At 31.2% G+C, this 27920-nt stretch overlaps 3 protein-coding genes across 3 annotated transcripts; 2 read left to right on the top strand and 1 right to left on the bottom strand.

The window, feature by feature from the left end:
* The first annotated feature begins 309 nt into the window (after nt 1–309).
* LOC129897344 (probable inactive receptor kinase At1g48480) lies at nt 310–3865 on the top strand. Its single transcript, XM_055973029.1, has 2 exons — nt 310–1866; nt 2944–3865. The coding sequence occupies exons 1-2, from the start codon at nt 543–545 to the stop codon at nt 3549–3551; spliced, it is 1932 nt and encodes a 643-aa protein (XP_055829004.1). The 5' UTR covers nt 310–542; the 3' UTR covers nt 3552–3865.
* Nucleotides 3866–13933: 10068 nt separating this feature from the next.
* LOC129897312 (protein JAZ7-like) lies at nt 13934–17747 on the top strand. The gene is made up of 7 exons (XM_055973026.1): nt 13934–14209; nt 15668–15738; nt 15838–15971; nt 16091–16184; nt 16610–16748; nt 16839–16896; nt 17434–17747. The coding sequence occupies exons 1-7, from the start codon at nt 14128–14130 to the stop codon at nt 17543–17545; spliced, it is 690 nt and encodes a 229-aa protein (XP_055829001.1). The 5' UTR covers nt 13934–14127; the 3' UTR covers nt 17546–17747.
* A 547-nt stretch (nt 17748–18294) lies between these two features.
* On the bottom strand, nt 18295–23912 carry LOC129897328 (ADP-ribosylation factor-like protein 8c). Its single transcript, XM_055973028.1, has 6 exons — nt 23720–23912; nt 20672–20753; nt 20541–20573; nt 20337–20458; nt 19245–19406; nt 18295–18603 (listed from the first exon to the last, which is right to left on the bottom strand). The coding sequence occupies exons 1-6, from the start codon at nt 23755–23757 to the stop codon at nt 18486–18488; spliced, it is 555 nt and encodes a 184-aa protein (XP_055829003.1). The 5' UTR covers nt 23758–23912; the 3' UTR covers nt 18295–18485.
* Nucleotides 23913–27920: the final 4008 nt, after the last annotated feature.

The following is a 27920-nucleotide window of genomic DNA, read 5'->3' as shown; positions in this document are numbered from 1 at the left end:
TCTTTTTTCCTCTATTTTTTAAAATAGAAATAAAATCTGCTTATACGCTATCAATTTTTTCTTCTCTTTATGTGCTTTCCAGATCTCTCTCCTGAGATAATATTTCTCTAATCCAATACAAAAGTCTACTTTCTCTTCCCACAAGTTTCACCGACAATTCCGACCTAAATGAATTTAAAAAAAATAATTCACTTTATTCTTTAATTTTTCATATTTTAGTAGTTAAATTAAAACCTTACTCATTTTATTAATTTTATATTAAACAATAATTGTTTAAAGCACCAAAATTACAGCAAAATCCATCAAATTCATAACTTCTTTTCCCAACTAATATTTCTTTATCTTCTCAACTCTCTCTCTCACACACACAGTACTCACAGTAGACAGAGTCTTTTTTTCTCTCTCAAAATAAACTATGAAACAGCCAACAAGAAGATGAAGAACATGTTTCCCACTCCATTGAAGAAGAATTGAATCAAGAAAACAATTACCCAGAAAAATTCCTGTTTGGGGGTTTTGGGTTTACCCAAAATCTTCAAAAAATGAGCTCAAAAATCTTGTTTTTATTCACCATTTTCGTATCAATTTTCACTCTTTTCCGGCCGACAAACTCCGACATTGTTTCCGATCGTGCTACCCTTTTATCTATCCGATCTGCTCTTCGTGGACGTTCACTTTTATGGAATATTACAAGTCCGACGTGTTCTTGGCCTGGTGTTATTTGTTCACCTGATAAATCTTCTGTTCTTGAGCTTCATTTACCAGGAATGGGACTTTTAGGACAAATCCCACCAGGGCTTTTCTCAAATCTTACTAAATTGAACTTTCTTAGTCTCCGGTATAATGCACTTTCCGGCGTAATTCCGGCGGATTTATTTACTTCACTTCATGATTTACGTAACTTGTACCTTCAGAATAATCTCTTTTCCGGTCCGATTCCTGATTCAATCTTCTCTCTTACCAATCTTGTCCGGCTTAATCTTGCTCATAACAATTTCTCCGGTCCAATTCCTGAATCTTTCAACAATTTGACTGGTTTGGGTACACTTTACTTGCAGGGAAATGGGTTTTCGGGTCAGATACCGGATCTGAATCTACCCGGTTTAGTTCAGTTCAATGTGTCGAATAATCAGTTAAACGGGTCAATTCCTAGTAAACTTTCGGGTCAACCCAAGGAAGCTTTTTTGGGTACTTCACTTTGTGGGAAGCCACTTGATTCATGTGATGGTAGTAGTAGTAATAATGAAGAAGGTAAAAAAAAGAAACTTTCTGGTGGAGCAATTGCTGGTATTGTAATTGGTTGTGTTCTTGGTTTGCTTTTGCTTCTTTGTTTGCTGTTTTTTTGTTGTAGAAAAAAGGGTAAAAAAGAAACAAGATCTGCTGATGTTGGTGCTGTTAATAAGCAGGTTGACGTTGAAATGCCTGAAGAAAGAGAGGTTGTGAGTAATGGTGGAAAAGATGGATTCTTAGGTAGTGCAATTGCAGCTATTGGAGTTGGAGGTGGGAATAATAAGGATAAAGGTAAAACTGACGCTATTGTAAATGATGGAAAAAGTTTGGTGTTTTTTGGGAAAATGGCTAAAAATTTCAACTTAGATGATTTGTTGAAAGCTTCTGCTGAAGTTTTGGGAAAAGGGACATTTGGTACTGCTTATAAAGCTGCATTGGAATCAGGGATTACATTAGTTGTGAAGAGATTGAGAGATGTTACTGTACCTGAGAAGGAGTTTAGGGAGAAAATTGAGGATGTTGGGAAAATGAATCATGAGAATTTAGTTCCTTTGAGAGCTTATTATTATAGCAGAGATGAGAAGCTTCTTGTTTATGATTATATCTCAATGGGAAGCCTTTCTGCACTTTTACATGGTGAGAAAAACAACTTCTTTTCTGTCATTCTTTTTCATGTCATTATACTGCTGATATGCTTTTCCTTGAGCCGGGTCATCGGAGAACAATCTCTCTGCCTAACAAGGTAGGGGTAAGGTTTGCGTGCACTCTATACTACCCGGAGCACACTTGTGGGATTATAATGTGTATGCTGTTTTTTATGTCATTATAGTACACTAGTGTTGTTTACTATTTACATGATCTGCAGATTTTATTTCTCTGAATGATACTCATACTGCTTCTTTCTATGTTGCCTGGACTCTTAAAATGTTGACGTGTGGGTGTCGGATCCTCTAAAAGTAGTGTATTTTTTTGAGGATCCGACACGAGTCCGAGTAACATAGACTGCTTTTGCTGATTTTTTGAGGCTAGTAATTTTGGATAATCATTTGTTTTCACTGAACTGGTGCTGTTGTGTAAAAGTTGCTGCTTTTGGCTGATGTGTTGTAGTTTCATCATTGTGCCCAAATGTGCTCAGCCACTAATTTTTTTATTTTTTTTTACATTATTGTGCTGTTGTTGCTTTATTGTGCATGTTTAATCTAGTTTTATCTTAATCTAATGTGATAAACATTGTGTTTAGTGAATATGAAATCTGACATGTTTTATATGTTACTCAACCTGGAATGGCTTTACAATCTCAATTTTTTCTGTACGAATTCATGTTCATCATTTAGATTGAAAATATGTCTTATCCTCAAGTGATCTGCACAATTTTTAGATTCTAAGCCGACGGTCCATCAGAAACAACCTCTCTACCTCACAAAAGGTAGAGGTACATCCTATCCTCCATACACCCTACTTGTGGGATCTCACTGTATTAGTTGTTGTTGAAAGGGTTTAGGAAGAAGTCGTAAAATTGCATATTTGTGTAGTACCGGGCGAAACAAGATCATATAACATTTAATTTGTTTGTACCTTTGTTAGCTTAGACTACATTCTGCGTAAAAACCATGAGTTATTTGGGTGCTTTATTCTGCATGTTGCATTACTAGTATATCATTGCATAACTTTCATGTCACAATAGTTTTGTCATTCATCTTGTCTTTTCTATAGGCAACAAAGGAGCAGGTAGGACACTGTTGAATTGGGAAACAAGGGCTGGCATTGCCCTTGGAGCTGCACACGGGATCGCCTACCTTCATGCACAAGGGCCCTCAGTATCACATGGCAACATTAAGTCATCCAATATCCTCCTCACCAAATCATACGAGGCCCGTGTTTCAGATTTTGGCCTTGCTCAACTCGTCGGTCCATCATCAACTCCCAACCGTATTGCAGGTTACAGGGCACCAGAAGTAACTGACCCTCGTAAAGTCTCCCAGAAAGCAGATGTCTACAGCTTTGGCGTCTTGTTGTTGGAACTCCTAACGGGGAAGGCTCCCACACATTCGGTAATGAATGAGGAAGGTGTCGACCTACCAAGATGGGTGCAATCAGTGGTACGAGAGGAATGGACAGCCGAAGTCTTTGACCTCGAGCTCCTTAGGTACCAAAACGTCGAAGAGGACATGGTCCAGCTCTTGCAACTTGCAGTTGATTGCACTGCTCAGTATCCGGACAGACGCCCTTCAATGGCCGAGGTCACTAGTCGCGTCGAAGAACTCTGCCGTATGGATTCTGGAGGTGACATAATTGACAATGCAGAAGTGCAAAGTGCATGAAATTGAACAAGAAAAATAGTTCCATCATATTATTTCCTTCTTTTTTTAAAACGTTTTCGATTGAGCATTTCAATTTCTATGTTCATTCTTGGAGTTCTTCAGTGAAGATCAATTGTTACATTTTTTTTTTGAATTTATTTTCCAGTAGCAACAGAGTTTCATTAAGGATCTGGTTGGCAGTTGAAGTGGAACTTTTTTTTTTTTGTTTTTTTAATAGATATTGATGTATTCTTTTTTGAAGGTGTGATGTACTGTATAAATAATTGAGATGACCTTGTAGTTACAACTCATTGCATAATTTTTGGATTCTTTAAGATTTGCTTCTGATTTAAGATTTTGATTTGTTGAAAATAGTACTACAACAACAATATTTCATATAATCTCATAAGTGAGGTTCAGGGAGGGTGACTTGTAAGCAACTTTATGTTTATTTTGTGAAGGTAGAAAAACTCTTTCTGATAGATTTTTGGTTTAAATAACGCATATTAATTAAATGGAATTTCATAATCGAAGTTTGAAAAAAATAATAAGATATTTCTGATACGCAATTTCACCCCTAGGTCTGCAAAGATAGAAAAATTATTTAAAAATTATTTTTATAATACATAATAAAATCAAGTATGAAAAAGAAAGAGCATTTGTTGGTAATAGCTAGTGACTTGTGATTATCATTAATTAATGTTTTGTCATGTCATCAGCCAACAATGCCATGTGGGGTTATTCCTTTCAAGGGCCTTAAAAACCTTATAAAAATATGAAAAGACTTTAATGCCTTTTATAAGTCCATATGTAGTTTGATCTGTACTTGTACTTTCACTACTAAATTTTTTAATACAAGCAAACAGATTACTTACCATTTAGTTAATCATTTTAATTAGTTAACATCAAATAGAATTAAACCTACCAACCACTATAAAAATTGAATTTAACTTATATATGCTGACAATATAAAAGAACTATTGCAGCATGTATGTTGACATCAATGTATTTGTCGTAGCAAATTAGTTGATTCATTTTTAGGTTAATTCCCACATATTATGGATGGTTAATTATATTCAGGGTGATTCGAAAGACTTAATTACGGATTCATGTGAATTCAAGATCTAAATAAAAGCTATTAGGTTCATGAGTGAACTCGTAAGCCGACCTTTAGATCCGCCTCTATTTATAATTATCTTACTCTTATACTATTGGTGAAATTAACCCGTTGTAGGGGGATTAGTTGATTATGATTCTCATTTATTATAAATAATTTTTATGTAGTTCTTTTTTATATGACGTTCGTTGACACTATCAATATATAGATGTTCAACCTAAAAAAATTAACTCTAACTTTTGAGATAAAGATTGGTTACTTGCTTATAGAGTTAATAAAAAAGAGACATTTTTCCAAACTATACAAGACATTGTTCCAAAAAAAACTTACAAGTTTGAAAACTAGTTTTAAAACTACTCTCCACCAGACAAAATTGAATTAGAAGCAAAATCAATTAATCATGATTATTATTCTTTAAGTTATGAAAACATTATTTAATTTGCTTTTGAATAAAATAACAGTTGACCAAAAGGTCCTCCATAAAAATAAGAGAAATGTTAATTAATATAATAATAGTAGGTAACACCGACTGGCAAGGGTGATCAAATTGATTGAGCTGAAAATCTCCTCAATTAATGGTCTGAGATTATAAACTCCCTGGATATTTTCTCGATCGAACTCGTCATACGAGACTCACCTAATGCGATTTACCTTTTTCTAAAGTGGGGTTTACTCTGTGGCAGCGATTGCGACTAAGGGTTCCTTGTGATAAAAAAATAGTAAATAATTAAATTTTCTTTGCCTATTCCCTGTAGAGCTGTCAAAATGGGTTGACTCAACCCATCTCAATCCTAAAGGGCTAGTGTGTTAAATGGGTTAGGACCGGCTGACCCTTTTAACTAAAGGGTCTATAAAATAACAGTCCAACCCAACCTTAAGCGGGGTACGAGTTGGCCTTCGAATCAAAAGATGGACAATATTGGTCTCTTAGAAAAACTATCAAATATTGATGAACCAACACCAATACGTCAAAAATTCGCATGTCCATAAGTTGCACACACTTTTGTGGAATACTTACAAAACAACAAAATAGACAAGATACAACAGTCGAAATTCATAGAATTCATCAGAACAACATACATTACATGATCATTTTTTTATAAACTAGACAAGAAAGAAGAAACAAAAAATTAGGCATAAACACAAAAGTAAAAGAGGTCAAAGATTTATAACTATAATAACTTCAATTGCCTAGTTGCTGAAGATTTGACAAAACTAAACACTACTTAAAATATATATAATAAATATTTTTAAAATTCACGACTCACGGGCTGACCTCTGAGGCTCGCAGGTTGAACCTATGAGGTCGGAGAGCCAAATAAGGTTGAATTAAAAAGTCTCTTTCCTAAATAATCTGAAAAATTTAGTCCGACCCCACTTAATTCAAAAATTGAATTGAGCCAGTCTCACCAGCCAAACCCATCTTATCTCCTCTAATTCCTTGTATATGTTAATGATATTATGTTCTTGTGATGGCTTGGCTCTGTTTTGGTCTAGTAGTGAACTTTCCAATCATATACTTAGGGGTGTTCGTGGTTCGGTTTGGGTCAGTTATTGATTAAAATCATAACCAAACCAATTTAATCGGTTTTTAAATATCTAAAATCATAACCAAACCAAGTAAAATAATAACCATCGGTTTGGTTATTGTCGGTTTGGTTTGGTTATTCGATTTATGACTAGCCGAGACAATTTAAATATTCTCTATCTACATTTTTCAAATTTCTTATGAATCTCTTTTTTCTTCACAACCCACAAGGGCGAACGTTGCTGCATATTGAGGGAAAGACATGCTGATGTCAAATCAGGTGGACCAAACTTGCAACGCAATTTAGATTTAAAAGAACAAGTCAAACAGAGGTTCCAAAATACAAGTAACTTTTTCAATTAAAATGAAAAAATTACATATTTAAACTAAACTAACTGGAGAATCCATAATATAATCAAAAGTTGGGCTTTGATTGTTGGACTTGGACATATGCTGTTTAGTGCTTACGACTTATTAGAATCTAGAGTTGGGCTTGGATTGTTGTACTTGGACATATTCTTTTAAGACATGGGCCTTAAAAATAAGTAAATCAAAATTAAATTAATAATTAAAAGGTATAAAATATCTTTAATTATTTATAAAAAACTAATATTATACATATAAATAATTATAAATTTTATGTATATAATTATCGGTTTGGTTCGGTTATTTATTCGGTTATTTTTTACTATAACCATAACCAAACCAAATATTATCGATTTTTCAAATTTAAAACCAAATCAAACCAAATATCGGTTATTTTATTCGGTTTGGTTAAATGATTTGTGTAATAATTTTTTTGTCTCTATGTATGGATTAAATTCCAAGTTTGAATATGAGACTCCTGCATTCTTCCATTACAACACGATCAAAATAATTTTCAGCGACGTTTTTATTTGGATACATTATAGCAACAGTTGAATCTATTTCGATGATCACTTTTTTCAGATTATAAGTTTTGACTAGGATCAAATCGCTACATATAGCCCATAACTGCGCCGTAAGATTTGATATCGCTTCAACGCTAAGTCTTCCATAGAACCTACCTAGCCACTTGCCATTTTTATCTCACACAGCCCCCCAAACCGGGCTAATTTAGAATCAGGCATAAAACTACCATCGGTATTGATTTTAATTTAGAATCAGGCATATACTATGTCTTTTAGTTTAATTGTCTTTTTTTAGTTTATTTCGAAATATTAAAGAATATTTCTCTCTTTTTTGTCAATTTTTAAATTTAACTTTACATCTGACATTTTTAAGATCACAAAATTGAGAAACATCTTAGTATATATATCATTAATTTAAGATCATAAGATTCAAAAAATCTTTTTATTTTTTTAAATTTTTTGTCAAATTAAAATCGGACAAAATATTAAAATAAATGGAGTACTATTTATAAAAAAATAAACTTTTTCATTAAAAAAATAACTTTGCATCTAAAAAATTAAAAGAATAGACTTTAAATATATATATATTAAAAAAATCTAAAAGTATAAGACCTCTAATTTATTTTTAATATTAGGCCACTGATTAGCTTGAGCCTCCGAGAAGAGTGATGAGTAATGAATATGAAAAAAAACAGAAACTTACAAATTTATAATATTATTTTATCATACTCCATATAGGTTAAGGTTAAGAGCAAAAGCAAACTAATGGAATATTTAATCCTTGTTTATATGGGTTTTGGAGCACAAATTTATTTAACGTAACATTTAGTCAGTTAAAGTGTAAAAAATTATTTAAGATAATTGGATAATTTCTTCTTCTTTTTTTCCTTATATTATAATTTTTTTCCTTTTATTTTTCAAAAACAATGAAATAATTGAATGATTGATGGGTAGTGAAGTGTATCTGTTACAGAGTGCTATAATTCCGCCTTTAGATACTGATGATAGACAATTTTTTGAACTCTTTAATTTTTATTTTATTTTAATTTTCTTATTTGGTATAGAAAAAGTGGAAACGAGATTTTGAAGTAATGTTAAAATTGTCTTCGTATAATTTATAAATTATAAATTTAAATCATATAAGTATTCACTAATATTTGTATTAGGTTAGTTCGTCTATATCACATTTTTTGGGGTTCGACTCTTCTCTAAATTCATTATTAATGTGGAATGTTTTGTTTATCAATTTTTTTTTAATTATTTAATAAAAGAAGTGACTTTCCAAATTAGAAATTTTTAATTTCTATTTTGGAACTTGAATTTTTCAGCCTTTACTGTGTAGAAGGATAAAGCTATTATTAGAAACCTTATCTTTATTTTTGTTTCTGTGTCATTATCCATTTTCTTCTTTCCTTTTTCAGAAGTATTTTAGAGAGGAGTAATAGTATTTTTAGGCCATTAGTTATTACTAACACTAATAAATTTTGATTTTTGTCCAGAAAATTTAATTAAGCATTAACGTATACTTTTAGTTGATTATATATATATATATGGGGGGGGGGGGGTCCCTTTATGTAGCACATATGTTATATTTTAGATTATTTTTAAAACTCCAAATGTGAAGTAACAATACAAATTAAATACTATAATTCGAATCCATATCACGTATAATAATTTGTAAGGAATTTAGCTGTCATTATATATGCTCATTGGTGATGTTCAAGTCATAAAAAGGAATAAGCTGACGAAAATCTAAAAGAAATTTAAAACTTAAAATATCCAATATATAGTACCTTGCGGTAAGGCTGCGTATCGATCGTTCGATTTGATTTTGAAGTTTATTGGTTTGACTTATCGGTTATTGATTTATAGATATGTTAAACCGTTAAGATTTGATTAAAAAAATTGTTGAAAATCACTTAACAACAAGGTGACAAACTAAATGAATCATGCATATGAGTTGATAAATTGCGTCTTGCTTAAAAGAAAATATAAAACATTGTATGATAACCAAGAGTTTGAGACAGCAAGAAATAAAAGTATGAAAACTAAACCCTCAGTGAAGGACTTTATTGTAACACCCCAATTGTTTTCGCCAACACTCGAACCATTCTTCACATGTGTGTAGACTCGAATTGAATGACTTGTAATTTTATATATGAGTTAGGATAAATTCCTAAGTATTTGAAGGGTATTAGATGTGATTTAGGGTCATAAGGGATCCCTAAAACCAAGCCAAGTCCAAAAAATTTCTATCAGCTAAGTTTCCGAATGAGTTCGTATAAGGTTCAACTTCAAATGACCATATCTCCTAGAATATAACGAATTGGGTAGTCCATGATATATCAAATTAAAGGTATTTGAGTCTTCTTTCCAACTTCACCAAGATTGCATTTTTTGGAGTTTGAAGTAAAAAGTTATGATCGTTTTACTGAAGTATGTACGGACAGGACAATTCGGCGAGCTCACCAGCCAATTTGATGACTAGCCGAATAATTCGGTGAACCACGACCTAGCTCGCCGAATAGTGCTCGAAATCCTTCAGAAACTGTTGGATTAGGCGAGCTAAAGCACCATTTGGCGACTCGCCGAATAGGTCGGCGAAGAGACCTCCAACTCGCCGAAATTGCCGACAAGATTTATTAAACGGTGATTTTTCTCAATCTTTCAACCTAATAATATTCTTATACATAGAGATACTCTCAAAATCCCAAATTCTCCTTCTCCCAAAGATCAAGAACTTCAAGAAAGGGATTTCTCCAATATTGAGAGATCTAAAGACTCCAAGTTCAAGATCTCCATCACAAATTCATAGATTGGTTTCTCAACTTCAAGCTACAAGGTTCCAAACCCAATACTTTTATCTAATAACTCCTAAGATTCAGGTAGGCTAACACAATGTTGGACCGGGTTCGTCCACGTGCCCCTTCATCTTTATTGATTCAAGTTGAGTTGAGTTGGAGTTTTCGAGTTCCTTGAATTGAATTCTTGACTTATCTATTGTCTTTTGGGTTCCTTGTACATATTTAAAGTATGTAATGATGTTGCTCATGGGTTGAGTATTTGATTTGGATGCATGTTCATGTCTTAATTCACATGAACCCTAATTGAAGATTATATTTGAATTTGAGCATTGATTGTACAAGAGTTTGATGTTTTTCATAAGTTGATTTTTTTATTATTTTGAACATGGATATCTTGGGCATAAATGATGGTTTTGAGACGAAGTTTTAATGAGTTGTGATTGATTTTCAAAAATATATTTCTGAAAGAACTTGATGAGTTGAGCATGAATCGAGCTCGAGTTGAATTGAAAGAGTCTTTAAGATTTTTAACCGTTTGATCTTGATTTCGCTATTCATTAGTTTGAGTCAAAATTGCATGTTTTAAAGAGATTTAAAAGAGATGATCATTTAATCTCAATGAGTGGATTGTATTGAGTTGATTTGAAAGAGAATAATGATTGAGATGAGATTGAGTTTCGATGGGAGCCCAACGAGACTAGTCGAAAGTTTTGATTGAACTGAATTTTTTAAGTTGCATGAGCATATAGAGTTTTGGGAGTAGTATCGAGCACCGAATTGAGTGAGAGTAAAACTCAATAACTACGTAGCCATCGTAGGAGAGGATTGAACCGTTAAAATTGGATGTTTCCCTATTTCATTGTCCTGAAAAGATAAAACTTGATTGATTGGTGGATTCAGATTGGTAGATTTGTCCTTTATCTTGGCAAATATTGGACGGACGTGGCAACGACGTCGGTTCGTTGTACATCACCTACTTAAAGGTGATGGAATTATTGTCAGTTAAGAGACTCCCATATTGTCCATGGAACTATATGACATGTTTTGAACAAGTTGCATATTACTGAGTCCTTCTTAAAGCATTATTATATTTTATACTTGCATATCATACTGAGTTGGGTGAGTTTCATTCTATCTTGAGTACCTTTGATGTATTGTTATTTAATTCTGTCATATTACATACTCGTACATTCTACGTACTGACAGGGACATGTGTTAGAGATCATCAACAGGCACTTCGTTGAAGATCTATTTCTTTTCTGATAGTGGTGAGACCTCCTTGCCTTCGGATGGATTATATTCATTCTTTCCATTGCTTATGAGTAGTTTTATTTTGAGGTAGCCATGAAATTGTCATTGGCACCATTTACGTAGTAGACATAGAGGCTTCATAGACTAGATAGTGATGGATTTATTTTGATTGCTTTAACTCTTGATTAGTTTTCTTTCAAACTATGTTTTTGATTTGAATGATGGAGATTGATGAATGAGTTAGACCACTAAAATTTGTTTTTCTCTTAAACTAAGTCTTCCACTGAATCAATGAATGCGTGATTTGGTCAAGTGGTTCGCTTGGGAGCTAGCAATGGCTTCTGAGTGCCGGGCCACGCCTAGGGTACCCTCTCGGGGCGTGACATTTATATACCGAATGATAATAAATATAAATTATTAAGTTACTATCGGATTATCATTAACCAGTTAAGAAAAATCTTAAACCATTAAGAACCGATAATCTGATAATAAAAAAAATTAAAACCATTACCGAAACTACTAAATCAATAACCCATTATTGATAAATCAATAAAAAAAAATCTATTTAGATTTGATTTTGAACATCCATACTTTATGGCATTATATATTTATTTTTTTATTAAATATTTATAAATATGATAAACATGGATAAAAGACAGCCTTTTCTCACTAGTAATTAATTAATGAGTGGCTACAATAGGACCATGTCATTTTAGTTAACATTGGAAAAAGTATCTTCAACTTTGAATCTTCAATTTTACTAAAAAAAAAAACTTATTAAAATTAAAGCATGCTTAGGAAAGAAATTACTCCTACTTCTCTCCTTAAATATAATTAAATTTAGTACTCTACAAAACCACTTTTTGTTTTAGTGAAAAAAAACTTCAAATTGTCTTTTAGAATCAAATTGGTTTCGATGTTTATTTTCTTTAACATGATGTTAGAGTTAGAGTTACGCCTTAATTGTTGATTTTAATTAACATTGACCGATCCTCATATTATGTTTTTCATGCTCTAATTACCGAACTTGAATTTATAGGTATTGAATTATAAATTTTGGTCACATCAGGTCAAATGTGGGTATGTGTCTTATTTATATGGCCCTAGTAATTCCTCACCTCATGAATAAGTGTTTGTATTTAGAATCAAATTGTTCTCAAAGTTTATTTTCTTAACATGAATTCTCATGAATCCAATCAATGACAATGGATCTAGAATACAATTTATGAAATTACGAAAAACCTAGCTAATAGCTTTTGCATGCCCAAATCCTATATATTTATTAAAAATAAAATAAAATCAAAGAACCTAATTATTACTTCTTATATCAAATTTGAAATTATCGTAAAAATTATAAATTTCTAATTTTGAATTCGACTTAGTAATAGTCGACTTAGTAATAGTCGACTTAATAATAGGTGTTTAATTAGGTAGAGGAATATAATGGATAAAAGAACTCTTGCCATTTCTCACCAATAAAATTAATGGATGAGGCCACAAAAGGACCACGTCGTCGTTTTACTTCACATTGGATATTTGGAGCAAGTAATATCTTCATAGATGGTTTTGATTTTGATTTTGATTTTTGATTTGCTATTTTGTGTTCGAAATTTATATCGGAATTTGATTAATTCTGATTCGCACTGCATAAGGTCATAGGGAAGCGTTTTATATCAAAAAAAATCATACTCATATCTCTAATCTGAAACTTTGATTAACGGAGAAACAATCTCATCCACTAAATATGATTTGATTCTTCAATTTCTTCTTTTTTAATAAAAAACTAATTTAAAAACACATAAAAGAAACTACTACTTTATTTTATGTATATATGTCGACAAAAATTTACTAGGAGTATGGATATGTAGTCTTGGTTTATGACTATCGTCACCTCATAAATTAATTTCTAGAATTAAGTATTGGATTTAATATTTATTTTCTCAACATGTTATATATCATAGTCTGAATAGTCTGTTGTGAAGACATGATCTTTTTATATGCTCTCGATTCATTTTAAAATCATGAACTAACTTTTTCATAATGGAGTAAAAGTCAAATTTTATTTTTTAACAAGTGTTTATATAAAAAAATTCTTTCTAACATTCGATTTATTGATCGAAATTCATATTACAGAAAGCTCATTGTAGATATTTTAGCACTCCCATTAAACAAAAACTTCATTTTTTATGTCCAAACTCGAAATCTATAATCAATAATAAACAAACTTTCATCCTAAAATGGTGTTCACAAAAGATAATTGCATAACTTATCATCAACCACCACCACAATATCTAACACATGATTAAATTTGTAATTCTCCCTTTATAAAAAAAACAAACAATCATAAATATGTACATACATTATTCATGTGACCTTTGGGGTAAAAATAGGACGAGACGTAAATACATCCCCTCGTTTTGCACATTTCTCTAAGATACTATATTATTTTTTGCGTTTTAATTTATTTGTCCTATTTTAATTTGATATAAAAATTTAAAATGTAAGAAAATTTATAGAATTTATTGTTTTAAATATGTTAGGTAGGAGTTGAAATTAAAGAATTATTAAAAAAAAAATCATTTTTTTAAACAGATTAAAAAGAAAAATAGAACAAATAAACAAAATAAAAAAGTACTATTCAAATAAATATCAACCAATCACTTTATTTTCAAATTTCAAATCAAATAAAACAATACTTCACCCAAAGAATAAAAAAATAAGTGGCTATCAATTTAGAGGGACCTATTCAATTAACACGTTTTTTTTCTGTCTAAATAATTTTATTTATTTATTTATTTTTGTAAATTTTAATAGTTGTTTCTTCTTCTTCATTTTTATCTTGCATAAATTTTTTGCATCCTTATTGCATGGAACTTCTCAATTTTATGTATTATTGTACTTGCTACTACTTTCTTCTTCTTTCTTAACAATTTAATAAGAATATTTCTTCTTATTTTATTGATTTTTCTAGTTTTTTTGTTCTATAAATCTTTGGAAGTGAAACAAAATGGATTCAAGAATGGAGATAGATTTTATGGACCTCAACAGAAAACCACAATTATCAGAAATGGAGAAGCAACACAAAAAAGGTACAAAACAAATCTTTTTTTTTTAAAAAAAAATATATATATATATATGTAACAACAATAGAGGAAAGGAAAAAACACCCCAAAATCTTCTCTTTTTTTTGTTCTTTGAATTTAGGTTTCATATGGAATTTTAGTAGAATTTTTTTTAATTGTATAAGGTTATTATAAAACCACACTTTGTGCTAAAGTTTATTAGGGTTTATTATGAGTAGATCTCAAATGAGAGTAACTTCAATTTGGGATGTGGGGGATATGGAAGTGAACTTTATTTGTTACTGCTCAGTTTCAAATTATCTATCAGTGGTTTTCTTTTAAACATTAATTAAGACGTTTTTTTATTTTATAAAATTACCTATAATTGAAGTACTTGTAATCTCCAAGAACAATAACTTCTAAGGGTTAAATAGAAAAAAAAATAATTTTATCATAAACTTCAAAACAAAAAATTATTTGAAACAACTATTTTAATAAATTATAACAGATATTTTGAGACGAAGGAAGTAAAGTTGATTTTCTTTTGAATCTTTTCTTTAGCCAATTTATTATTAGTCTTCTTCTATTAATTTCAGATATTCATAATTCTGAAATTGTTTTAGCTTGCATAGTAAGTAGGAAGATCTAATTTAATCATAATCTTTATTGGATTGGTTTTTTGTTTTGTTGTTGTAGTTTAATTTGTAAAAAATAATAATCAGATGCATTAAGTATTTCCTGTTCACATAGGTTTTGCGAAAGAATCACATGCTTAAGAGGTGATGTAAATAATTTATTTTAATATAAATATTAATGACTAATTTCAAGATTCGAAAATGTTGCTTTTAGATTTTCTAGACGAAGAAAAAAAATGATTAGTTAAGACTGATGGCATGAGAATAAAAGTTTAAAATATCAATATTCATGATAACCTTATCCTAATAAGTTTAGCGTGTATATCGATTTTGTAAGGTCTAAGTTAAAAGAATTTTTATTCTATCACGTGGTTTAAGAACTCAAGAGGTCGGGTTTAGTGGTTAATAAAGTCGATGGATAATGATGAGGTCCTAAATTTAATTAGGATGGAACTATAATTTTGTTTACGAATTTGGTAGAATCTGATAAGTTATCTTTTAAAAATTTATTCGTAAAGTCAAAATCTTACCCTCTGTCTGTGGGTTTGCTCAGTGATTTCTTTTTGTCTGTCCAAGTCTTAATAACAAATTTATCCAAATGTGGCTCATTGATATGTTTTCAATAAATTCTTAGTTTTTTAGTTATGTGTATAATTCTTTTTATTTACTAGTGAAAGACTTTATCTGTTTTGTCTTGAGGACTATATTTAGTTGAATCTCATTAAATTCTTATATTATTTTTTGTTAGATTTGATCGAAAGCTCGTTAAATTTTAATACTATTTCAATTTTTCTATTTATTTTGATTGTGTGATTGTGTACTAGTTAATCCACGATCTTCTGTTGTTTAGCTTCTGGGATGAAGTGGCCATTTTCATCTATGGTTGGTTTAGCTACTCAACATGAAAACACATTTTTTCAGGTTATTCACAATTCCCTATTTAATTCTAATTAATTCCTTTATTTTATATAAATTCTAATAAACTAAAATTTAATCTAATTTTCTTCTTTTATTTTCCAGAATTGCAACTCCACCCCAATAGTTTCCATTAATTCAAAATATTCATCCCTAAACAATTACAAATCCACCAAAGACCCCCAATACTTTGGAGGGGGTTTTCCTCTAGTAGCAAAAACAAGCACTTCTAATTCCAGGTATTTTGAAAGTTTATTATTATGCTCTTTTTTTTCAATAATATTTTAAAATTTCTATTTAACAAAAAGTAAGATGCTTTTTTTAAAAAAAAAAATAACTAAAACAATTATTTTGGCAGGAAAAATTATGAGCACTTGAGGCAAAATGAGTCAACATTGACCATATTCTACATGGGTGAGGTCCATATTTTTCAGAATATATCACCACATAAGGTATTATTAATATTATTATTACTTTTCTTTTTATCTTTTTCTTTAATTTTATTATTATCTGTTATTTTTTTTATTTCGGTTATTGTACTATTTATTATTGTTATTGTTATTGTTATTGTTTTTGTTGTTTTCTCTATTATTTTCCATGTGACTTCTTCAACTACTATATTTTCTTTGTTTACTGATTTTGATATGTTTTACTTGAGTCGAGGGTCTCTCCGAAATAACCTCTCTGCCTTCTCAAGGTAGGGGTAAGGATCCGTGCTAATTGATCACCCTCCCAAACCCATTATTTAGATTACATTGGATATGTTATTATTGTTTATCACAAGAAAAGGTCCTTGGAATTATCTATATAATATATTCTATTTTAAAAAAAATTTAAATGTGATATTCTGATTTTGTATTTTTCTAAAATTATATAGGCTGCGCAAATAATTGACATGGTTTCTAAATCCACAACTCTTCTCATGGATGAGATTTTAGAAAAAGTGATGAATAAAGAAAAATATGAAGAAAATAAATCAGAGCCTTCAAATGCATCCACAAATTATGCTAAAGGAGGTATTTATCTTGTTTTTTTAAATTTAATTTTTAATTTCTAATTATTATTTTAATTTAAATTAATCTATTTTTATTTTATTTAATTTGTAGCACTTGCTATGGCTCGTAGAGCAACCCTTGCCCGATTTTTGGAGAAGAGAAAGCATCGGTATGATAAATTTAATTTTAATATTTTTTATTATTACAAAATAATTTGGATCGGGTTAGTTTCATGAATGGTCATTCAACTTTAACTTTACTGATTAAACTTACTAAATTGTTTTCGTCGAAAAAATTACTTAACTTTATCGAAGTATGATGAAAGTCGATAAATATTTTCTCTAATCAAAATGTCGCTCAATTTTACTTAAGACAGAAAGACACTAGAGAAAAAATAAAATCCGTCATTTTTATGATAAAATAAATATTGAGTGATAATCTAGAAAATCAGCCCTATGATCAAATTAATTGTGAAATGAAGAAACTTACAACTTCTAATATTCATTTTATAATTTTTTTTTTAATTTTGATTTTTCAAAGAAAAATTAAATATTTGTCACATTACTCCTCAATTAAAATAATAATAATAATAATAATAATAATAATAATAATAGTATAACCTTATTTAAAGAGGGAGATATTATTATTTTGACAAGTTTTTTTTTTGTTTTATGTTGTTTTAACATTTTATTTTATTTGAATGAAGATTGATCAAAGCTAGGCCATACCTATATGGTGAAAATTTATCAAAGTTTCCTTTTGATATCCACCTAGAAGAAGAAGAAACGGCGTCGTCAAGCGTTCATTGGGAAAACTAATTCAAGACAAATTGCATTGTTTTGAATTATTATTATTATTATTATTATTATTATTATTATTATTATTATTATTATTATTATTTTTATTATTATTACTATTATTATTATTATTATTATTATTGTTATTGTTATAATTATTCTTTTAATTGTATTGTTTTAATTCTCATAGAACTTCTTTAGAAATATTATAATGTTTTATACATGTGCCTAACGTGTGGTGTTTAATTATATATTAATATTGACAACCTTAAAATTTTCAAAAGATTTAGCCTTTAGTATTTTTTAGTACTAAAACTTATTGGATTTTTGCTATGAGTTAAGATATAATATGTTGTAAATTTCAGAAGATTCTTATTGGATTCGAATGAACTCGTTGTTGAAGGGGGAGATATGCCCCTAACAATAAAAGAGAAGTATGACCTCTTAATAAACTCATATCGTCTACTCCAACTTTCTTATTATTAAGGCGTATAAGTTGTTTTAATTGGTCCATTGTATGTTCTATGATTTCTACTTTTGCAGAAAGCTCAAATATTATTTGGTGAAAGGCTAAACGTCATGAGGTTGAACCCTACCATGAACCGAAAGCGTAGTTTTAAGTGGAAACAAGGGTAGAAGAACGGACTTCTTATTCTCAAACCGTGCACCAGCTGGCCCTCAGATTTTCGGATTAAAAAAAAAATGAGTGCATCTTAAATGCATGACGACAACAACATACACAGTGTAGTAGTCTAATGAGTTGAAAAGGATGACAAACAATGCAAAATTCATAATGAAAGATGTGATTGTTCAAGCACTTATAACACGGAATTGTAATAAAAAAACTATATAGAAGCAACAAAAGAAAGATCAGCCAGAAAATATATTAACAGATCATTTCAAGACCCTCACAAAGAGCTACATTCTATTTTCCAGATTACTATATCACGGAAGAGGCTCTTCATTTTGCGGTCTTCGAGTGCTTAATTAACCAATCGATAACAGCATCGATATTTACAGAATCCTTGCACGAGATCATGTAGCAGCAGACTTCTCTATCCGTTAACGAATCAAGACCTCTGAAAAAACAAGCATCACAAATAGTTCAGAGAGTGAATTCGAAAAACGAAAGAAATTGGCAGAACACATAGACAGACACCTAAACTTGTTATGATTTTTTATCTTAGTCAACTGAACTAAGAATCCGAACTATCGAACACCTTATTCTATCGAAAAGGTGCCTGAATTTTGATTTCTAACCATTTCATTTTATCAACTCGCCTTTTTTTTTAAAGGCATAATACATGAATACACACTTTAACTTGAATTCCGCTGGTAGTTGAACACACGAAATTTCATTGTGACCATCTTGACAAAGGTGCATCTCGTGAACACCTTAACCTTGAAATGCACATCTAGAGACCTTTAAAGGGTTGCATTCTCAAAGTTGGGGTGTTTACGGGCCAACTTAAACCAAGTTAAGGTGTGTCGATGTACATTTTCAAAGTTGAGGTGTTTAGTTGCCAATTGACGCTAAGTTAAGGTGTCTATCTATGTATTATGCCTTATTTTTAGGTACATTTTTTACAGTACAAAGTTTTTAATAGGTCAGACCTTTAGTTTAGGTGTCTAGATGAAAAATTGCAACAAGTTTAGGTGTGTCTATGTACTCTGCCAAAGAAATAATTTCTTACGTGAAGGTTAATGTTCAGCTACTTACAGTTGATCAACCAACGGCTGCTGCGAAAGAGCTTCTGATTTGTCAATTTTGTTTCCCAAGATAAGCAAAGGAATTCCACTTAATGAAGGTTTCTTCAAAAGTTCATGTAACTCAGTTCTGGTTATAGGTACACTGTCTCTATCAGCAGCATCAACAACATACCTGTCACATAAAAAATCCTGAGTCAATTCAATCTGAATATGTAATGCACAGTCACTTCGTACTCAACGCCTCAAAGTTAAGTTTTCTTTGTCCATCAAAAAAAGTTGGATTGAAAATAACATGATCACTTCGGCCAAATGAAAGGAAGTTTTCACCGGAAAAAAAATGTTGAAACTGCGTGACAATCTCATCTAAAAGCTTAAATTATTAAAGGTTTAAAGGAGCATGCGTTATATAATTAATTATGTCTTCAACAAATTTTGTTCTCTTGCATTGAATTTGTTGCTTATTGTCCTTGCTAATAAGGAAAAGTTCGAACATAGAGCAGAGGTTAGAACTGAGAAGTTAGTAATTGTAGTAGCACTCTAAGGGGTCGTTTTCCTTATCCCGGTATAAAAATTTTGGGATTACATAATTACAATTGTTCCGCATTTGGTTATTGGTATTATCTAAAACCAGAAAAAAATTTATACCAAACCTTGGTATTATTTATCCCATTTAAGATGGGGGATTATAATCCCAGGCTATGTTTAGAACCAAACGACCCTTAAGTATCATATTGACATAAACCATCAAACTACCATGACAAGGACAAGGAAATCGATGGTATGACACACCCCAACTAAAACCGTCAGCAATGATGTTAACTTAGGCAGGGAAATAACAAGGACACGAGAAATTTCCGGCAGACCCATGAACAAAAAATGACATCGACTATAAAATGAGCAGTTATAACTTTATATAATTTGCACACCTTGCACCTCATTACAGGAACCTGAAATACATATTCACATCAGGAGAAATTTCATCTGTTAAAGATATCAAAATTTTGAATTCAGGCAAAAGCATTAAATGCATACTGTAGTAAGCCAACGAAGAAAATAAAATAAAAATTGAGGACACAGATAAGGACAGAGATTAAGATTTTACAATATCGCAGAGACACCCCGACAATACCGCTCCCACATCATGCGAAATCTCCTTTGGCCTCCAAGGTCCCAGAGTTTTATGGTCACATTTCCTTTTGTAACTTTGCGCATATTAAATCCAACCTAATTATAAGAAACTTTAGTGAGCAAGTAACAGAAAGAAGACAAGATTACTAGTTTAATTCTGTGAAGACAAGGTACCAACCGTAGGAATCATGTCCTCACTGTAGCCTCCGGTCTGATAAAGATCAAAATATCTAATGTTAAAAAACGTTACCGTTATAATGAAAAAGAGATAGGGAGAGATGGAAGAGAGAGAGCATATAAGGTCCTCACAGCAATTGCATTGACGAGAGATGTCTTCCCTGCATTTTGAAGGCCTACCAGGGAAAGTTCCATTTCCTGTTTAAAAAATAGGCTGAACAAGAAACATGTAGAAAACTTAGGTATCGATAATGTCGCTCAAGAGAACACGACAAAAAGAATAAAGCACCAGTCATTCTTCCAACAACATGAATTTGAGTTTGCAAGGACCAACTTGAATAGTAATATATCTAATCAAGTTTTCAAGATTAATCCACGAGAGCGATATCCAGTTATGGTAGTAATTTCATCACATAATATAATACAACAATAGTTTACACGGTTGCAGAACATCTGAAACACTGCGAATAACCTCCCAAAATATATGAAAAAGAAATTCGCACTCATTACCACTCCACTGCATTTTGATTTAGACACTGCATATACCTGAGACAACTTTTTTTTTTTGGATAAGGTAAAGTATTTTATTGATGATTACTACCAAAAAGGTACATTAGGAGCACAGAAGAAATCAACAAGTTCACAAATTTCCTGCAACATTCTTTTTAGGTAAAGTAATCTGATACGACATTCACGTTCATCAAATCACTGATAAGCATGCCAAGATATATTCAGAATAGACTCTTGTTTGGCTAGCACACAGATATAGCCTTCTCTTGGTTTTTAACATAATTACTTGCGCATGTCCCTTACTTTAAAAGTTCTACTCAGCATTATAGAAAGAAAACCCACAACATGCTCGCTCAAAGGAGGAGGGAGTAAATGAATTATGATAAGAATGCTAATAGGGGGGAAAATATTGGAAGGAACAGCAAGCTACTTTGTCAGGAGGAAAGGGACAAGCTGCCCTGCTCCACACAATGTAGCTTATCTGGAGAAAGCTAGCTGCTACTATGTCTGCCTTTTTTCTTCTTGATAAATAAAGAGACCTGGCCATTAGTGTTTGGGAGCACGACTCGCATTACATTGTGACAGACTGACAGAGAATAGGTAATATTCTATTTTCCATTCATGCTAAAAAATTGTGGAAGTTATTTCTCATCTCAAACAGTTGATGCAGTTCCAAGCCTTTCTGACGAGAGCAATGAGAAAGCACCAACAGGATGTGTATAAGGCACTCTCCACTAATCATCTTGATGGTTAGCTTAGAAAACATTAGCCAAAGCGGAATAAAGCCAAATCACAGATGCTAGACAATGATGTTTTGAGCCATCGAACATTCCACTAGACATAACTACTGCTCTGTAGTGCCTTCTGAAATGGGGAATTACTACATAAGTTGCTCGGACTTGGGTGCGGGCGTCCGATACGAGTGCGGATCTAGAGGTCAGATCCTTCCTAATCTAAGTTTTTAGATTCGGGGGGTGGGGGGGGGTGGTGGAGGGCGGGGGGGTATGGATACGGATGTGAAGATTGGGCTATAAATAATTCAAATATTTAAAAATAGAATTACATGTCTAAATGGTGAGACGTTATATGGAAAACTTACAAGGTATTCCAAGGAGAAAATATTGATCAAGAGGAGAATCCCAGCAGGAGATATAAGGAAAACAACTAACATAGAAATTTTCTTCAATTTCACCTTAGCTTTTGTTTTGATTACAAAAATCATTGTATTTGTCCCGAATTTTTTATTAAAAAAAATCATTGTATCTGCCCCGAATTTCTCCATTGATTTTGGTCAAAGTACCCCAAATTGGTTGACTATATCCGGTACGAATCCCACACCCACGTCGTGTCTACACGGGTGCTGCCCTGAAAGTAAAGAGTCCGAGCAACTTAGATTACTACCTGAAGGAGATGGAATTAGAAGGATGACACTACAATGCTAATAGAGGCAGAGATGCACAACCTTCTCATGTTCAATTATTCATCGCCTAAAATTATTCTTGATGAAATCTGCTAACCATTCTTATGTTTACATCAATAACCCCTTTCTCGCATTGACCGAACAAAGGTTTCAAATGAGCTATAGACCGGAGAACTTTGTGTATCATAGCTCTAACCAAATGCTGAAATTTGGAATAAGTCGTCCAAGAATCTCTCAGTCACTATAGAAGAAAAACTAGTCTAAGAACAGAAAGTAATCTATATCTTCCCGCTTTTGGCATTGCTGCTATTTAAATAGTTCATTAATTAAATAATTCTCTCCGGTACATATGTAGTCTTTGTTGTTTCGTTAGTCTTTGCTATAAAGCTTGCTAAATTTCTGGGATCTTCCTAGACCACAATATATGATATACATGATGTAGCTCCCGTGACTCGTTACACTAATTGCTAAGGGCAAAATACAAGCTATTATTCCTCTATTAAGAAAAGAACACGTAGCAACAACAAAATGTACCATAACTGAAGCAAAGAAAACAACAGGTAATACTAAAATCACAAAAATCGAAGAATAAAACAGTATGAGAATAACAATAACAATACTAACAAGCTATGTTGCTTTGACTCTCCAAAAATGTTGCCGCACCCATGTCGGATTCTCCAAAAATGCACTACTTTTGGAGAATCCCACAAGCACCCATCGACATTTCTAAAGAGTCCGAGCAACATAGCTAATTGGGAAACTAGACACTACTCGACTACCTACTAACAAATATTTCAATATTACTTGATTATCAAGATCATAGCTTTTACATTCCAATCAAAGTAACTTCCTTTTTTAAAAATTCTTACAATTATCAAGCAAAAATCATCAACCATAAAAGAGGGCAAACCAAACAAGACCCAAACAACAAGTCCTGTGTACGTAACCAGTTATAGTCCTCCTCCTCCAACTTTACAATGCCCATAAATATTTCACAAAAAGAGATGCAAAAACAATCAAAATTTCCAATTTCCACTTTTTACCTCAGGATTTCCTTTCTCACACAAATTCAAACAGATTAAAAAAAAAGGAATTCCTCACACACTATAGCAAAGCAAATTGAAAAGCCATAAGAAACCCAAAAACAACAAGTCATAAAATTTCCAATTCTCCATATTTGTTTTCAACCAAACAAAGGAAGAAATGAAAAGGGGTTTCTTGAAAATACAAAAAGGACAAAACTTTATTACCTTCTAAGCCAGTTGAGCAAAGAATCCCAAAGACCCATATTCAGAAAAGTGAAAAAGCAGACAACTTTGGTGGAATTAAGTGAATATATTTCTTATATGATAGATATGAAAGGGATTTTTTTTGTTGTTGAAGAAGAGGTGATAAGTAATAGGAAACTTCGCCGACTAAAACAAGGACAGAATCTACTAATACGCATTGATATATGTGTGTTGGATTGTTGCTTGCACCCTAATGACTTGACATCAAGGGAGTTGGCTAATTAAAAAAGTTAGCTCATTTTTAATACTCCAACAACATCAACTTAATATTTCAACGTGCGAGCGGAATTTAAAAATAGTAAACTATAAGTTAATTTTAATTTTATTTAGATAAGATTGTATTTAATAGATTCTTGATTCATAATTGATAAAATATCAAGTATTGAAAAATATTATTAATTTTTAAAAGTTTAGATTAAGTTTAATTATATATGATAATGAATTCATACACGACATGTTATAGATGATTACTAAGATCTGATTACAAATTTTGAAGAATCGTTAGGATTTCAATTAAAAATTTATGATTTAACCAAGAATTCTGACGAATCACTATAACTTATTATCAAAATAAATTATGATCACTAATCAGTATCAAGTAAAAAAAAAAATTTTGAATAGTTAGGATTGCGCTTAAAAATTCTGACGAATCCTATAAGTCATCCTCTAATTTTTTTCAACACTTTTTTTAACGGGATTAAAAATTTAAATAGTGACACTGAAAAATTCTATTTATGTTAATCGCCCAAATAAGTGGGCTAAGAGATTAAATCGAGGAACATCATTAATCCCAGGCCTTTGCCACATGGTCTTTGGGCCTTACTTTTGTTTTGACGATACCAAAACAGGCCCAATACTGAGAGGACTAAAATAAAAGCCCATAACTGTTGGGATCAAATCGCTCAAATATTTTTGGGATCAAATATACCCTTGGTGTTGTAGAAAATTTAGAAAAAATAATAATTAATAATTAAAAAAATTGGGTGAGGTTGTGGAGGTAGGGAGTATATGGTGGTGTAGGAAATATAGAAAAAAAAATAAAATTATAAAAAAAGGGTCAAAAATACCTCTGAACTAAAGAGGAAGAGGGAGAGAGGCTGACGTGTCCGTCCATGTGGATATTTTTTTTCATGTGGCAGCGCTATGTCAGCTTTAACGGCTAACAGTTAAGTGGAAGGGTATTTGTGTTCTCTTTTGATAACGACGAGGGTATATTTGATCCCAAAAATAGTTGAAGGGTATATTTGAGCTATTTTGAATAGTTCGAGAGTAATTTTGATTATTTTCCGTAAATTGTATGAGAAAATGAACCTAACTCTTTACCATATAAATAGAAGAAAATGATCTTGCAAATAAAAACCTCTTATACAGAAAAATAAAATAAAAATTAAAGATAAATTTGTACACGGCTATAAAACCAATTGATGCATATGTGTGTTGCTAGATAACAATATTTTTTATAGGAAGAGGGGAGGTAGTTTAAATAGTTGCAAAATAAGGTCATTTCTGCAAATGATGTCTATGATATTGGGTTAATTAATCAAACATGGTCAAGCCCATTTCATACCAAGAATGATTGGGCCCTTTATGGGTTCAAGATTGGCCCAATTATTTTATGATACACATTTTTTTCCTTTTATTTTATGTGACACACAAAAAAGCAAAACTTTCACAAGGTACCTTGTTTTGACACCGTTATTTCCCTCGTACCTATTTTTAAAAAAATTTGCTCGTCTACTCACTAGTTCAGACAAATATGTCTGAATTTCAGCCGTATGAAACTTCAAATATCGAATATTTGAAATTGTTTTGAATTGAATAGGCTTGCAAATTTTTATATAATTCGAGTGTGATTTAAATGGTGATCCCAAAATCGAGTATATGTAAACTTCGCTCACAATAATATCTTTTAGTGCTAGAGTCAAATGGCTTATTTCTTCTTTGTTAAGATTTTCTTGAATATGTTTATTTTTTATAGCTATTAAAAATTCAGTTTATTATGAAAATTGTACAGAGCTTTTTGATTTTGTTACCATACAAATAAATTATAACTTTGTTTAAAATCAAGGGGAATTTTTGCATATAGCCACTCAAAAATATTTTAATTATGTTTCATAACTATAGTTTGGTAATTACAATTCGTAGCTATAGTTATAGCAGCGTTTGTACAATTCGCGCATCATTTGTATACGTTTGTATAATTCGCTATACAATTCGTATTTTTTGTATAACGTTTGTATATTTCAGTATACCATTCATGCACAACGTTTGAATAATCCGCTATATAATTTGTAGTTTTGTATATTTCGCTATACAATTCGATTCGTGCACAACGTTTGTATAAATTGCGCGAATTATACAAAACTCAACTGTATAATCGCACGAATTATACAAAACTCAAACTTTAATTACAACTAGATTTTTGCCGCGAGCCATAATTAATTCAGACTATAGCTATATTAGCTAATTAACTACTATATATTTGCTTATACGCCTAATTTTCCCTAAAATCAACCCCAAAATTAGACAATTTGATACTAATCCAGTCCTCAAATAGTGACAGTATAATATAAAATGGGACTAGATAAATTACATTATTTATTTTGAAACAATCAGATTTCTTCCTTTAACACAAGAAACTTCATGTCTAATATATTATATATTTTTAGTATTTCTGAATGTCATGTCTAATTAATATTATAAAACTATCTTATCTTATAATATAATAGTCAATTTGAATCAATTGATGGCTGAATTTTAACGAGAATATATTGGACTCGAGCTACCTAGTCTACTACGTGTTAACATCACTCAGTTGAATTTGCACCCCAAACAACAACAACAAAAAAAAACTCATCAAGTTTCTTTGGAGCAATGTACGGTAAAATTGTCTCCGTGTAATTTATAGGTCACGAATTCGAACCGTGAAAATAATTACTAATGCTTGCATTAGGGTTGACTATCACGTTCTTGAGGTGAAACCCTTCTTTAAGTCCTGCTAACGCGGGATGTTGTGTGCACGGGCTATATATCCTAATCCTGTGTATAAAAGAAGGTTCACTTTGAAATTTCTATTATTTTGATTTAAAGTTGGGTTATTTTATTAGGTTTTGACCTTAATATGAATCCCTATGAGTTTTCATACTTGAAAAGTGTGAAAATATTTCATGAAAAGTAAGATTGTGACAATAATATTTCCCATGGTTTTCGATTTCTTGATCAATGGTTTGGGAATAGTGCTTTTTTGTGTTAGATTATCTGAAAATACGATGATAATTAAGATTTTATCACGTGCCAAAATTCATTAATAGTAATAAAAGCTCTTTACATTGTCCGTGTACAACCATAACATTAATATATTAACGAGATATGGGGAGGGAGGGTGTTTGTAGACTTTACCTTTATCTTTATTGAGTAAAAAGACTGCTTCCGATAGATCAAATGTATATAACTTAAATCCTCAAGTATGCTTAAATTTTTTACATGATTATGAGGTAATAACAATTTTCTTTTCAATTTTTTGATCATAGATATAGTATCTTCTACTCAAACCATATTAAAATTGTTCTGACTTTTTTTTTCTTGCTTGCATTTTCGACATTTGCTTATTCATGTTTCTTGTAACCTTCCTTTTTCTCTTTTTAATAAAAGCTTATGGATTTCATTCAAATATAAACAACCAGTTGTCATATATATATAAAGGTCATATATATCCATTAGCTTGCACAAGTATTTGACTAATAAAAAATTCAAAATATTAGTATGTTTTAGTAATAGTCAAAATTTTGGATAGCTTTATATATATGCCAAAGTCAATATATAGTAACTCAAAGATTTTTCCTTGGGTTTTAAAACATAGATTTAATACGTATATAGTTCTTGAAACAATAATATATATTTATAATGTATTTTTATTGACATAATATATAGATAAACTACTTAAATTGGCCTCAATCGGCAACTAAACATTCTAATTTTGAAAATGCACATCTTGACACCTCATCAATTCATCCTCATTGTGTTTCGTGGACAACCGATTCTGACGTGATACATAAATTTTGAAGGTGTCTAAATCATTATTTTATAAGTTGGAGTCTTCAACTAACAGTAGAGACGAATTAAAATGTCTAGATATGCATCCTTAATGTTAATTAAGTGTTTA

This window comes from Solanum dulcamara, chromosome 1, assembly GCF_947179165.1.
Source record: "Solanum dulcamara chromosome 1, daSolDulc1.2, whole genome shotgun sequence".
NCBI lineage: Eukaryota > Viridiplantae > Streptophyta > Magnoliopsida > Solanales > Solanaceae > Solanum > Solanum dulcamara.
Note: the sequence above shows the minus strand (reverse complement) of the source record. Positions and strands in the feature narration are given on the sequence as shown.